At 37.9% G+C, this 15,846-nt stretch overlaps 1 protein-coding gene across 3 annotated transcripts; it reads right to left on the reverse strand.

The window, feature by feature from the left end:
- Positions 1-269: 269 nt before the first annotated feature.
- Positions 270-15,060, reverse strand: LOC132166091 (O-fucosyltransferase 38). 3 transcript variants are annotated; one of them, XM_059576847.1, is made up of 11 exons: positions 14,792-15,060; positions 8,062-8,140; positions 7,115-7,182; positions 4,273-4,361; positions 3,981-4,158; positions 3,165-3,293; positions 2,700-2,836; positions 1,853-2,066; positions 1,589-1,773; positions 767-862; positions 270-507 (listed from the first exon to the last, which is right to left on the reverse strand). In XM_059576847.1, the coding sequence occupies exons 1-11, from the start codon at positions 14,990-14,992 to the stop codon at positions 369-371; spliced, it is 1,515 nt and encodes a 504-aa protein (XP_059432830.1). In that variant the 5' UTR covers positions 14,993-15,060; the 3' UTR covers positions 270-368. The 3 variants fall into 3 exon arrangements, with proteins under 3 accessions (XP_059432830.1, XP_059432831.1, XP_059432832.1); XM_059576848.1 differs by lacking the exon at positions 14,792-15,060 and adding an exon at positions 9,212-9,436; XM_059576849.1 differs by lacking the exon at positions 270-507 and having other exon boundaries at positions 783-862; positions 1,548-1,773.
- Between the last annotated feature and the right edge of the window lie 786 nt (positions 15,061-15,846).

The following is a 15,846-nucleotide window of genomic DNA, read 5'->3' on the forward strand; positions in this document are numbered from 1 at the left end:
TTAAATAACATCGATAGTTTGATAAGAACATAACCATACTCCTATATTTAGTTCAAAATATGGGATTGCAATAAGCAGGAGGGGTTCACAAAGCAAGTGAGGGCCATTATCCCCACTCCACCCCACTGAGTTTTCATGCTTTTTACTTTCTAGTAGGTGTTTGGCTCTTGGAAATGGTCAAGTTGATTTAGGCACACAAACAGAATAAAACAGAAATGAGATAGCAATAAAAAAATAAAAAATAAAAAGAATGCAACTGTAGATTTTAGCCAATTACCAGAGCTTTTCATTTATATGAAATCACAATAATCAAGGGGTACCTCAGTCTCAAAATGAAGAAAACACCAAACATTAGCACTGTCATGGCTTTATGTCATTTCATGTTGCCTTTTTGAACTACATATACATTCAGGGTATGGATTTTCATAAAAGGATTCTTCGGTCCTCAAACGTGCTCGGCCTTTAATTCCCAGCTGCGGGCCTCTCCTTTTCCTTGGAGCTCCTTGCCTGCAATTTTGGGAAAAAAATAAGTTCTCTGTTTCTGCATAAGCATCTAAAATCTTGTTTTATACTAGGTCATTTCATTAAGCAAATTTGTAATTAGAGAAAAATTTTAATTTGTTGCTGTTAGTGATAATGAACACCATTTCACAAAACTGCCTTCTGTTCAACTGTAATGAAAAACAGATTGGGGACATTTAATTCTGTGTGGTTGCCAACTTGCCACCCCTTTATAGATTCATAACATTAATATTGGTTATATTACCTGTTCTCATGCATCTGGCGTACATGAAATGACAATGAGGATCCTTCTTTAAGCTCTCCAGTTTCCAGCTTATCAAAAAGTTTGACAAGTCCTTTCCTGAAGATAGAAAGTAGATGAAAGAAGGAACATGAGATCCATGGAAATCATTGTACTCCAAAAGGGTAACATCATGCTTAAGGAAAAAAGAAAAGAAAAACTAATGCACCTCTATAATTTTCAAAGGTATAGTTTGTAGTAATGAAAATTTGCATCATGGCTTCAAATAATTACCACCTCAGAATCTGTTTCTAATCAAGCTAGTCAAGAAGTGTCAAAATTGTCCAAATTTATAGTTGAGATGATAGAGCAAGGAAAAAAAAAATTCCTAATGAAATAAGGTCTGGGTGCCACCATGAGATGTGACATTGGCTTGTAGCAAGACAACTAACTCGATCCATGAAACAAGCAGAACCCAAGGAAATAAATGACCTGTTTAAAGAATAAGTTTTTATGCAAGTAAAAAAAAATTTGTAAGGTGTCTGCATAGTACCAACAGTAATGGTTGGAAAGAAAAACAACCTAACTAAATACCATTTCTTATGCTTATATACAGGATTAAGGGAATTCATAAGAGGCTTAAAGGCATATAGCAACATGAAGGTTAGACCTCAATGAAGAAAACAAGGGCACTTGGGAAGATGTTTACATAGGATTTGATGTCATTAAATGGCATGGGGCTCACATCCTAACAGAAAGCAAGAGATTATCTTTGCCTCGCTGATGTTTCAGTTCCAAACAGTACCTAGACAACTCCCTAGGATAGTTTCTTTGACTGATTACTACCTGTCAGGGGTGACAGTCTTGCGGTGGCCTAAATATCTGCGGTGCCCCTCAACAGATCTTGCCATATTACCAGAATATGATGGGACGAACACATTACTCTCCACAGAGATAATGTAATCAAGTGCTGCAGCTTGAGATGCATGACTAGCGAATGCTTTCAATTCTTCCTGGGTTGCAAGTGTTTCCTGTCACCAATCCAAAAACCACTTCATCATTTTGGTGAAACTAATTTTCTAAGCAATCAAAATAAAAAATTATTCATACCTTGAGAACTATGTTTGGGAAGCGGGACATAAGCTCCAAAAGGCGAGTATTACCACCATAAATTTCTCCAGCGGCAATATAAATTAATGTTGATGGAGGATAACCGAGAGCACGAAGAAATATCCCAACCTCCTTGGGAGTTAGTGGACAAAAGCCTCCTATTCGCTGCTCTGTTGAGTTTATCTCTTTGACCCTCCAATGGTTTGTGGTCTCCCTAGAAACAAGAATCATATGACAAAAGTAAGCTACTGACAAAATGAAACATCACCAGTATAAAAAACCACCCTTGAGGAATACTTCAATTTTTTGGCAGGGGTTCGTTGGGGAACTGTTGGGCCTATATTTATACAATGGAAGGTAAACCCCTCTCACTTCTCTAAAATCCTCCCCTCTGGTATAGACAAGCTAGCTGAGACCCACTTAAGAGATGCTTCCTTCAATATCAGATGGTAGGGATATCCTACAACCTCACTATGGGCGATCCTTCAGTCTCTGGACGACAATATCAGAAACTTTGACACATAATTTTTTTTTTTAGTAACTCCAATAATTTTCTACTATTTTATCAACGTTCGGAACAAACAGCAAAATTTTGAAATTCTTTCTAGTTACATTTATTATATAAGAAAAATATTTGACACAACTGAAATTTAAAACCTAAAAGGCATAGAGATGATGCAGAGGTGAAATACATTCATCTCATTTACCTCTTAGATTAACACTCTTTGAGTGGAACTACAAAGTGATACATAACAAAGAGATTGGAAGGTTGTCATCTTCTCACATATGTATCTGACATGTAAGGTTAGGTGCAAGTGTGCACACACACACACACACAATTTCTCACCTCATAGTTCTCAGCTCTTCAGATTCCATATCAGTCAGGCCATAAGAACAACCAGTAAAAGACAGCATGTCTTTCTCATATCTCAGATGAAGAGCAATATATCTCCTTCCTCGTGTTCTCAGCCGCTCCACCAGCTTCTGCGCTGTCACCATCATGCATGTTCAGAACCTAATTTAACAGGAAGCCCCAAAGTAGACCTCTTAAATGAATCAATACTGAAAGGAAAAATAAACCTAGGATCATGTTCGCTGCCAATGCAACATATGTATTTGTTATAAGGTTTCAAAATGTTGCACGATCTTAAAAATGTTGCAACCATTTCAAAAATTGAGCCATCCAATCTAGAATCTCAGAATTTTCAGTAACAGTCTCACAGTTACTAGACCAGGACTTCATGCCAACAAGCTATACATAAAACCTGGATCACGGTCACAGAAAAGGCACATAAGATTCAGCAAGTCAAACCTTTCCTAGGCTCTCAATTGGGGGAGAGAAGCGGAGTGCATGATATAAAGCACGGCATCTCAACCTCTGGATATCAAGAGGCAGATTATTGTTTGCAAGTCGTGAATCCGATTTTGCAACATGAATTACCTGCACAAAATGCTCATTAAGCATCCTCGAGTTCAGGAAAACTTATCAAACAAACCCCTAAAACTGACAGTCCGAACTTTTTTAGGTATAATATTCGTTTATTATATTAAACTCAACAAACGTAACCCAATTATCTTCAGAAAGTAATCTAACGAGACATGCACCTTCACAAAGTTGCCAACTGAAAACTTACTAGATTTAGGCAGCTCTAGACAAATAATAATAATTTTAAAAAAGGATAAATGAAATTCAACTTCATCTTACATGACATTTAGAACATAAGTGATTTGGTTTATCATTGTATCTAAATTGTGTTATCTGTTATAAGAAAGGATCATCTTTGGATTAGAAAATCCAGCTTTGAAATTTACTTCACCATTATTTACCCATTTGGAAAAGAAATCTTATTATCCGCCCTTCATATGGTAATGACTCCATTGTAAAGAATGATGTTTTTCCATTTCTGCATAGTGCATATGTCAAAATGCCCATAGAAATATAAACTCAAGAGATGGTACTTTCACGGCTGTTATGCTTCAGATTTTTCGAGATATGCAATACAACTCAGCAATAATAATCAGTCATACCAAGCTCAGCTGCAGGAACCTTACAGTAAAGTAAGTTCCTCAGTCCCGGACCAGAGTTTGGCTACAAAACTTAAATCCAAGTACAATATGTTTCACATACCAGATAATCCTTCCATAAGTGTGTCAGCTCTTCATAGTAACCCACACCGGACCAGGAAGTGAAGTGCTTCCGGGCCCGAGGAACAGTTTCTAAATTCTTTGGGAGCTCCTTCAAAATCCTGATGTCTCCTTTCAAGGTTTCAATGAAATGAAGTTCATCAAATACATCTGAAAACGTACTGGCATAGGGATACGTGATGAAACAAAAGAACGTGTAAGAAAGGAAAATAGAAAAATCAGGAAGTACAGTACTCGGAAAATGCTGGAATTGGGAAAATAATACTCGGGATTACCTAGAGTCTTGCCAGAATGATCGCTTATCTAGTTGAGGAATGACTAGAGTTGCATTCATGATGTGAGCAACAGCCACCATGTCAGATATCTTCAGGACAAAAGAATGGTTACTGAATTTTGATTGAAAAAATATGAAGCAAAAGTTGGGTTGACCTAAGACAAACCACTCGCATAACTGACACCAGTAATGCATTAAAAGAATCCATATAGATCAATCATAAGTTAATTTCAAATATTCCAGACCTCAAATGTGAAATTGGATGAACCCAGGCTCCATGTCTCTTAGGGTTGCAATATTGTTTTATTACCAATAAAATGGCTCACTTAGCTTTTGAGGTCACAAATCCATCGAAGTAAATGATGCCATTAAGAAAGTTGGAGACAGCAATGATGGTAAAGATTTTAGAATTCAGATGGGCACATATGCAGGTATGTTATATCATTTATGATTATGGCCACAACTATGGACCCATTCAGGATGATTGTTCAGCAAAATCTAAGCAAACACATGTATACGTGAAAATTTTGGAGAAACTATTTTCAATTAAGTCCCAACCAACACAATAAAAATTTTCAAATAGAAATAGGGGCAGAACAAGATAATGAAATGTAACACGGGCTCTCTCTCTCTCTCTCTCTCTCTCTCTCTCCCCTCTTTTAAATTATCATATCATCTTGTTTCTAAAATTATTATAAAAGAGATAACGTGGAGAAAAGACACAAGTACACAGGAATTCAACAGACGAAGCTAACCCCTGAAGGTGTTTCAGCACAACATGCACGATCTAATGCACAAATTTGTTATGCAATTCTCTCAAATTTGTTTAGCATAGAAAAATCCTAGATGATACTTTGATCTTCTGTGGGGCTGACCCATATCATCAACGTCATCTGCGATATTTATTCTTATGTTTTGAAGATGTTTCAGGCTTGGAGGTAAACTTGGCTTATTGCAATGAGGGAAATGTTGATAATGTGGATGGGTTGGCTGGTATTTTGGGTTGTGGGGTTTCTTATCTATCTTTGAAGTATCTTGGCCTACCATTGAGATCCTCCTATAAGGCCAAGCATATTTGGGACGATGTCATTGAAAAGATAGAGCGTCATTCGGCTAGCTAAAAAATGATGTATTTGTCTAAAGGTGATAGGGTTATCCTTAACAAGAGCACACTTTCAAGTTTATCATCATACTTTTGTCCCTCTTTCCTCTCCTTGCAAGTGTCGCTTACTGTATTGAGAAGCTTCAACATGATTTCTTATGGGGCGGGCTAGACAAAGAGTTCAAATATCACTTGGTAAGTTGAGCTAACGTTTGTTCGCAAATCTTTGAATGAGGGTTAATGGTTCAAAACTAATTGATGTTCAATCATGTTCTCTTAAGAAAATAGCTTTGGCATTAGGCTTGAGAGAGAGGCTTAGTTGAGAGTGGTGGTGGACTCTAAATTTGGAAAATCATGGGGCGAGTGGTGTTTTAGTGAGCTTCTTTGGGCGTATGGGGCCGGGTTACAGAAGGATATTAGGATGGATTGGGAAAAGTTTTATAGTCATACCATATTCGAGATAGGAGATGGCATCAAGGTTAGATTATGGCATGACCTATAGTGTGAGGATAGGGCCCTTAAGGAAGCATTTCTATGTTTATATGGTATTGCTTGCATAAAGGATGCTTCTATTGTAGCTCTCTTGGAGCTTTTTGATGGTTCTATTTAGTGGAACATAAGCTTTGCTAGAACGGCTCATGATTAGGAGGTGGATGCCTTTGCCTTGTTCTACAGGGTATTATTTTGTTAGAGTGAGACGGGAAGGTAAAGACAAGTTGTGATGGATTCCCTCTAAAAGACGCTTGTTTGCTGTTAAATCCTTCTACAATATCATGGAATGTAACAATGGTTTTCATTTCTCATGGAAGAGTGTTTAGCGAACTAAGTTTCCTTTAAGGGCGGCCTTTTTTGCTTGATTAGCAGCCCTAAAGAAAATACTTACCATGGATAATCTCAAGAAACAGCATGTGATTGTGGTCAATAAGTGTTGCATGTGTAAAAGGAATAGGTAGTTCATGAACAATCTTCTTCTCCATTGTGAGGTGGCCGGTGCCATTTGGAATGCATTCTTCAGTCGATGGGCTATCTTAGATTATGTCTAGACAAGTAGTTGACTTGTAAGCTTGTTGGTGGGCTACCGGAGCACTCAAAGTCCTGTTGTATGAAAAATGATGTATGTGTGCCTTTTTAAGGTGTCTATGGAGGAAGATGAACAACAAAAGTTTTGAGGACCATGTGAGAACTTTTGTAAGAGATTAAGTCTTTATTCTTCAATACTCTGTATCTTTGGACAACTGCTTTTGTTTCTCTTTCGGTGATTAGTTATTATAATTTTCTTATTCTTTTTACTCTTAGCTAGAATTTTTTTTTTTTTTTTGGTATACTTCTTGTGTACTGGGGGCGTCTTACGCTTTTAAGGATATTTCGATTACTAATAAAAAAATTAATACAACAAATGTGCAATTCACAAGGGTTCATTTCACTTCCGATAATGTGTTTCATTCCTTTATATTGTCCTTCAATTAACAAATGTAAGAACACTTTTCCTTAGAGGAGTACGGAATTTGCTTATGCTTACTTGACCACCGATTACTCAAGCATTTTACAGTAGGACAGAAGTTTATTATGCTTGAACTCTGCAATAAACGCATCATGAACCAAATTCTAGATTTATAAGGTCGATATGTTAAGCATGAGGATGTCAACAAAAATTGTATGGTCAGACAACAGCGAAAAGACATAAAACAAATAACATAGTCAATAGCCAACAGTGCAGGATACTTGATGGTCAGTAACTTACACCAGTTCGCATCTGATTTAATCCTCCATTACTTCGCACAGTAATATAGTGCTCTGATAGTTGGGCAGCTGACACAAATAAACAAAATTAACAGAGAGAGAGAGACAGAGTTATGCAGAGTGATTGAAGAACTTGAAGTATCAAAACAAGGATATGGTATGGTATAAGGCAAAAAACTAGGTTATCTATGCTAACTTCTTATTTTGGGGAGTGTTTTTTATTTTTAGCTTGAAAAAGTGTTTTGATGTGACATAAATGTAAGTATTGTTTTTAGAAGTGTATTCTAGTGAGGTCCATATTTGAGAAAATGTTATCTATGAAGTACACCTGCTTATTTTGACAAACCCAAATAGATGTAAAGCCTTGTAAAAATAATAAAATAAATAAAAATTGAAAAAAAAAAAAGAAGAAGAAGAAGTAGCCGTGTGGCCACCCTCAATGGAAGAGAGGGGGTGGCCGTGCTATCTGGTTGACAAATCAGGGTGGCAGCAACCTCTAACCAGGACAAAGGTGGCCACGCAGCAACCCCGACAAGGACAGGGGTGGCCACACCACCACCCTAATCATTTTTTTTTTTCAAATAAAAATTACTTACTTTGCAAAAGTTAAGCACATATTTTGTCAAAATATTCTTACAACAAGGGAAGAATACGTACTCACAAAAAGTGCTTTGTATTTTAAGGGGTATTTTGTGTTTTAAGTTGTTTGTTAATGTATTGTTTTGAGTGACTAAAAACAGAAAATAAAAACATTGACAAACATAGCCTACCATAAACTTGACAGTACTAAATAAAAGTTTAAGAACTATGGTAAAGAGAGCAAGCTTAAGAGGAGAAAACACATATTTTCCACAGAAAAGAAATATAAGTGCTCTTTTACTATAGTTTTATTCATCAAATATATATATATATATATATATATATATATATCACGTAATTAAATCTAACCTGTATATTTAGAAGTAGGCTTGACACATGGATGTAAACCAAAGCTAAAAGGAGCATCCCAAAGTGGTTCTTCGGGCATCTGCAGTGTTGTAATTAAAGGACAGCCTTAATTACTTTCAAAATAGATTTGTAAATATTTTTTTTGAAAGTAAGGAAATTTATTAAAAACGCAAGGGGTGTAACTCAAATACACAAGAAGTATACAAAACAAACACCTAGCAATCAAGAGCGAGAAAAAATAGAACATAAATCAACATAAGAGAAAGGCAGTAGTAGAGATCCACTCAAATAAGGATTTGAGAAAACAAGTCCATAGATCCGAGCTCATTCTCCCTCGATCATCAAAGCTTCAAGCGTTTCTTTCTCCCCAAATGCACCACATTAAAAAAGTATGAATTGTTTTCCACAATATTGATATCATTCCGGCCGACCCTTCTATTCCAACACACCAAAAGATCCACCAGCCGTCTAGGCATAACCCACTCTAGCCCAAACATCTGAAATACTATAATTCACAGCTCTCTCGCAACATCACAATAAAAAGAAGATGATCCGTGGTTTCCCCACTATTTTTACATATATAACATCAATCTATCACTATGATGTGACGCTTGCGGAGATTATCCAAAGTGAGAATTTTCCTAACCTCAAAAGATCCTTGATCCTCCAAATGCTCTTCCAAGAGAAAGAGGAGTCAACGTTAGGAGAAACCTTGTAAAAGAATTTGACCACAAAAGGTTTTCTTTTTTAGGGCGTCCAACAAAGCCTATTATCGCCCTCATGACCCACCTAGTGGAATACAACAAAGCCTATCTCCGATTTGTAAAATTTAGAATGCCTATTAAAGTTTATGGAGAATGCATCACATTATTATCTATTTTGTTCAAGAAATGAAAAATTAGATATTGGCTTGATAAGTTTAATAATTTGGCCTAATCCACTTTATGAGAATAACTCTTTGTTCCTATATTTTTTTGATAAGTAATCAAAATTCACTAAAACCAAAGGGTGCACCCAAGAACACATGACATATACAAGAGAAACACTTAAACATAAAAAGAAAAGAGAACAAAAATTCATGAAAACTAGAAATATAAGAGCAATCAAAAGCAGCCACCCAAAGGAAAAGGGTATTAAAGAAGGCCTTTACCTCCACCAACGTCCTCTCACTATTTTCGAAGCTTCACATCATCCTCCAAACAACTTCGCTTTGAGGACTACCAAATTGCCCTCTCTAACAAGCTAAGAAATCTCTCACTCGACGAGGCATGGCACATGCTAAACCGAACCAAACAAGCTGAAGATAGAGTTCCATAAAGCACTAGCTGTTTCACAACGAAGTAAAAGGGGGCCAAGTGGTGAACCAACTGTTTCCCCACTCTTTTAACACAAGCAACACCAATCTACCACAATGATATGCCGCTTTCTCAAATTATTCAAAGTGAGGATCTTACCTAACCCAGCCAACCGAGCAAAAAAAGCCACTCTCAAAGGGGCCTTACTCAGCCAAATACATCTCCAAGGGAAATGAGTGTTGTCATGGGGATTAAGACATTATAAAATGATCTTACATCAAACAACCCTTTCTTGGAAGGGTTTCAACAAAGCTTGTCTACACCGTTCTATTTCAAACTAATGGAATACAACCAATTGAAGAACGAAGTAAAGAATTCAAACTCCCAATCATGCGCCGCTCTTACAAAATTAAAGTTCCACTAAGGAGAGCCATTAAGGAATTGAAGATGATCTACCATGGAAGCAACCCTTAAGCAACTAATGCTAAACGACTCCGGAAACTCCCCAAACCACGTATCATGCCAAAACTAATATTGAGTTGTCCCAACCTCAAATCTATTAAATCTAGAAAACTCCTCCCAGCCTCTCCTGATGAATTTCCAGAAACCTACCCACCGACTCCCATATTTAAGGTTCACTACCAATATCCACAAAGCCTCTCTCTCATAAGCATAACGCCATAGCCACTTACCCATAAGAGCTCGGTTAAACATGAGCAATTTTCGAACCCCCAAACCCCCTTAGAAATCGAAGAACACACCTTATACCAACTTCCCAAATGAAGTTTAACCTCATCGCCTATACCTCCCCATAAGAAATCCCAATGTAACATCCCAATTTGGATGGTGACGCTAGTTGGGATGGGAAATAAAGACATGAAGTAGGTAGGCATGTTAGATAAAGTGCTTTTGATTAGGGTAATCCTACTAGGGGTGTACAAACGGGATGGTTATAACCGCCCTATAATCGCTAACCACTAACCGCATAACCGCTTTGATTGGCGGTTATAAAAACCGCTAACTGCCTAGGGAGGGGCAGTTAGCGGTTTTAGGGGTAGGGAAAAGCGATTAATAACCGCTAACCGCCTACCCTTATATATAATAATATAAATATATATTTTATATTTTATATTAAAAATATAACATTAAAATGACGCCGTTTTGGTGTTGAACACCAAAACAGTGTCGTTTTAAATACGAGTTAGGGATAGGGTTTAATCATATTCATTGTTTTTTGAAACACTTAGACCCAAAACTATTTAAAATAAGCCAAAAAACATACGCACAATGAAGGCCCAAAACACCTCAAAAAGCCCAAAAGCCCATATAAAAAAAAACGGTTATAAAACCACCGGTTATTGGTTTGAATAACCGCTAACCGCCTAAGCGGAGCGATTATGATTATTAAAATCCAATAACCGCCTTAGGCAGTTGTGGTTAGTGGATTTAGCCAATAACCGCAACCGCTTGTACACCCCTAAATCCTACCCCCTTTTGACAAGTACAACTGCTTCCAACGAGCTAAAAGACGATCAATCTTCTTAATAATGCCATCCTAGATAGATTTGGCTTTAAAAGAAGCACCCAATGGAAGACCTAGGCATTTCATAGGCAAAGAGGAGACCTGCAACCCAAAATCCTAGCCAAAACTTCTCCACTATTGATATTACCAACAGGAACCAATTCTAATTTAGCCAAATTAATCCTCAAGCCCGAGATAGCTTCAAAAGATAAGAACAAAATACAGAAAAGGTGGAGGTGATTTGGGGCAGCCCCACAAACAATTAAGGTATCATCCCCAACCAAGGATGAGAGATATCAATTCCACCATCATTCCCAGTCCCCACGGAAACGCCGAACTAACCCACTCACTGCAACAAAGATCATCTTATCCAATGCCTCTAACAATGACGAGCAATTACATAGACAAAGGGTTCTCCTATCTCAAGCCATGAGAACTACTAAAAAAATAAATAGGAGTGTCCATCACCAAAACAAAGAAACACAAGAAGAGATACAATGAGCTATCCATGTGCACCACCATTTCCCCCCAAAGCTGTTCCTTTTTCATCAGCAAGTACCATAAAAAAAAATTCCCAATTAACGTGATTGGAAGCTTTTTCTATAGCCAATTTGCATAGCACGCTCGGCTCCCCAGATCTTATACTGCTATCAAGGCATTCATTAGCAATGAAAACAGGATCCAGAATCTGCCTTCCCCGGATGAAAGTGCTTTGAGACTTGGATATAATCTTCTCCAAAACCATTTTCAATTTGTTAGGTGGAACTTTGGCAATGACTTTGTAAATGCCACTCATTAGACTAATCCGCGAAAATCCTTGAGATCAACAACTTCTGGAATCTTTGGAATGAGAGCAATGAGCGTAGCATTTAGGCTTCTTTCAAACTTGCCTTTAGCATGGAATTCATGAAAACATTCATAATGTCTTCTTTTAAAACATCCCAACAAGTTTGGAAGAAAGCCAACAAGTAACCATTAAGGGCCCAGGGCCTTATCACTGTTCCTAGCTTTCACCACCCCCAAAACCTCCTCTTCCTCAAACTCTTTCTCCAACCAACTGGCTTCAACCTCACCAATAGATTTGAAAGAAAGGCCGTCAAGTTAGGCCACCAAATGAACTGCGCATAATAAAAATTATTACAAAATTACAAGTGTCACTGATCTCACCCTGGTCGGCAGAAACTATACCATCAACTAACAAAGATAATGGAGTTATTTCTTCGGCTAGAATTGCTCATCCAGTGAAAAAGCTTCTTGCATTTGTCCCTCTCCCTTAGCCACAAGGCCTTAGATTTTGCCTCCAACTCACCTCCTCCATGAGGGTGGACCTCTCCAAATCACTTTTGCCTTCCTCGCTCCCTCCTATTCACATAAGGCCCTCTCTTCTTCAACGAGATCAAGACCTCACAACTCTTCCATAAGAATCTTTTTCTGCCAGAGCTATAGTGCCGAACACCTCCTCATTCCAGCTTCTTAAATCAGATTTCAAAACCTTAAGCTTGCAGACCAAAATGAAACTCGAAGATCCCTGAAAGTGATAAGAATTCCACCACTCGTCCACCTTATCCACAAAACCCTCATATTTAAGCCACATATTCTCAAATTTGAAGTACCTCTTACCCCCTAAAAGTCTTCGCAGTCAATAAGGATCAAAAGTGATTCGAGCAAAGCATATGAAGCCTCATCTAGGACAATCTAGGAAACTGGGTTTCCCAATCCAGAAAGACGAGAAATCTATCAATCCAATACCAAGAAGGCAGATCTTGAGAATTCGACCAAGTAAGAAGCTGAACTCAGAGAACTCCATCATAGCAGGCTAAGGGCTTCTCTAGTCTCTCTCACAGACAGAGGCGTTGAGTCCCACAACCACCCCGTGACACCTAGGCACAAGGCAAATTCTACCAGCTAAGCAAATCAGCCAATTCATCCCAGAGAAGCCTCCTATTCCTATCAGAATTAGGGCAATAAATGCCCACAAAAGGCCAAGCAAAAATTATCTTCCACATTTCTAAAAGAACAAGCAACAATAAACTCCCCCACACAAGTCAATTTTTTCTACCACCCTCCTATCCCACATATGCAAAATCCCACCGGAAGCTCCTCTAGAGTTTAGACAACACCAATCCACTTGGTGGCAACCCCACAAACTCGGGACAACACAACAAGACATATCCTCCATCTTTGTTTCCTCAAAACAAACAAATCAGCCTTCCATTCTCTTAGTAAATTCCTAACCCTTCGGCGTTTACTAGGAGATCGAGAGAAGCTCGTTTTACAGGCTTTCACGTTCCAAGATAATAGCTTAGGCGTCATTAAGAACTGAGAAACCCCTACCCGTACCTCCTCCACGGCTAGAACTTCCACCTTTAGAGTCATAATTTATAGAGCAAGCCAATCTTTTTAACTCCCAATTACCTTTATTTACCAATTTAGAGTTGAAGGCTGATTCCTTTTGGAAGTGACTTGCCTCAATGGTTGTCAATAATGCTATAAACGGCTCCTCATAACCCTCACATGACAGCCCCACTCCACGATAAATTTCCTTCACACTTTGCAAAACCCAATCTGAAGACTCCAACTCAGAGCTATCAAACTTCCCAAACACAGTAGGGGGACAGGACTTCAAAGGCCTGCATACCATGGCCTCTTCCCTGTTGGAAATATCCATATCTGGGCTTGGCAGCGATTCACTATCAAGCTAGCTAATCCCTTATGCAAAACCCAAATTCAACCCATCCAAAGCAGGCAGGGTGTTCCTAACCCCCTTATCAACATTCACACTGACCTTTCTTACAAACCCAGAAAAGGAACAAGACAGGAGAAGGAGCATAAACCGGTAAAGAGCTAAGTATCCCCCTTTCAAAACTATAGCCCACTCAGCAGACTTCGGGTCTGCTTCAAACCCAACTGGTTCTGACTGACTATCAACACCAACAGACCCTGAAACGAAATCAGCAGCACCCACACCATCTATCTCACTGACTATACTTCCAGCAACATCAGTTGCTTTCTTTTATTTGTATTCTACTCTCTGTGTGAGTATGTGTGACTCTGGATGTGGCTGTGCCAATGTAGTCCTAATATTCACCATTTAAGTTTGGTTTCTACCTACCCTAACGGGTAATAACTCTCAATAATGATGATTGAAGAGCTCAATAGGTCATCTTGGGGTATTCCAGCTAAATTTTGTAGCTGTTGTTGTTTTTTTTTTTGGTTCTATTTTGGGTAGTTAACGCATTGACATTGTCAGAGAAATCCTAATGATCCAGAGCACCCGCTTAACGATGGTGCAAAGACATGCTATGCCAAGACATAAAGTAGATGTAAAAGATCTAGACATCCCCATTACTTTTGGTCTATTACAAAGACTAGTCCTTTGTACAAATTCTTCTTCTTCCTGCTCCCAACTAAAATGAATAATACTAGTGAGGATCACACACAATATGCTTATCAGAAATGTTTCATTATGTCTTGAATTTACCATATCAAACAGCTAACAACAATGCTTCAATGTTCCTCTCATAAATGTAACACTTAGTTCATTTCTTTTATATTCTGTTTCAAGAGTGCTTTTAAAAATCCACCAGCAATTCAGAAATAAAGTCTCCATAAAATAAAAGCTCCCCAATTTTCTATTTGGATCCATCACAGAAGCAAATCCAAGTCCCCATAGACTTCTCTGTAACCAGTAAACATAAATTACATAAAGACCAATTTTATGAAAAAACCTCAAAATAGCAATCCCATATAAATATAACAAAAGCACAAACCCCAGAATGAAAATGCAAACATCGAACTGCAAAATCTTCAAATTCTGCCAAATCCCAGCTACCCATAACAAATTACGCCACCAGAAAGTAAAACCCAAGTCTATAAAACCACCAAAACAGAGAGGTTTAAAAAACCACCGTACCTGCTTAGACTGAATTTCTTCAGAAAAATGTGATTTTTGTTCATCTTCCTCCAACATACTCCTCGTATAGAACTGAAATATGAATATGGAGAAAGCAAAGAGAGAGATAATGTATAGTGTGATGGCATAAGGGGATCGTTTTCTTGGGAGAAATCTGGCAGTAGAAGAAGTCCTGTTGTGGGAAGAGCCTTTGTTCACCATTTCAGAGAATACTACACGTCCACTGTAGAACACAGATCGCTTGCATCGTCTGCTTATTTCTTTCTTCATAGGCGGCACCCACCAATAGGTTATGTGTCTACGTGTCTTTATTGACCATCTGATTGGAAGTAAGGCCATGCGGACGCTATCGGATTGAGATTTCTAGTATTTTCTAAAATATGGATTCTCATATTTTAAAATTAGAGTCATTCAGTTTATCTAATAGTCTAAATAAATGCAAAATTTTATATATTATTAAGGTAATTAATTTTAGTTTTGGGTTAAATACTTTATTAGTACCTAGATTTGTATTTTTTTTTTTTTCCCACATGGGGTTTAAATCCTATCACAAATGATATTTGACCTATGGAAAAATACTAACTTAGTACCACCGTTAGGATCCGTTAGCCCAAACTAAAGAAATGACAGATATCGATATATAGAAATGCCACATGTCCTAAAAATTTGAAAATTAATGAGGTGTGCGAAACCACCCGCCTCGGAGGGTGGTTTCGGCCACCCTCAATGGCCAAAAAGTGGGTGATCGAAACCGCCCTCAAAGGCCTTGGGGGTGACCGAGCGACCTGGGCCACCCCCAGGCCAGCCTCTTAAGAAAAAAAAAAGAAAAAATTAAGTTAATGGGGTGGGTTTTTTTTTAGGGTTTAGTTTTTTAATTATTATTATTATTTTTAATTATTATTATTTTAATTATTTTTAGGACACGTGGAATTTTTATGTGGTGACACGTGTGACGGAGTGTAACGGAACCTAACGGAAGTACTAAGTTGGTCTTTTCCCGTAAGTCAGATACCATTTATTATAGGATTTGAACCGCATGTAGAAAAAAATAAAAA

The sequence above is a fragment of the Corylus avellana genome, chromosome ca11, assembly GCF_901000735.1.
Source record: "Corylus avellana chromosome ca11, CavTom2PMs-1.0".
Classification (NCBI taxonomy): Eukaryota; Viridiplantae; Streptophyta; class Magnoliopsida; order Fagales; family Betulaceae; genus Corylus; species Corylus avellana.

Bases quoted from the DNA above. Each gene is read 5' to 3' on its own strand.
- LOC132166091 (XM_059576847.1), bottom strand. From the start codon at position 14,992: ATGGTGAACAAAGGCTCTTCCCACAACAGGACTTCTTCTACTGCCAGA. The intron at 7,183-8,061 runs GTTAGATTTAAT...TATTTGTGTCAG, and splicing joins GCCTACTTCTAAATATACAG to CTGCCCAACTATCAGAGCAC. The intron at 4,362-7,114 runs GTAAGTTACTGA...TTTGTCCTGAAG, and splicing joins TAAATCAGATGCGAACTGGT to ATATCTGACATGGTGGCTGT.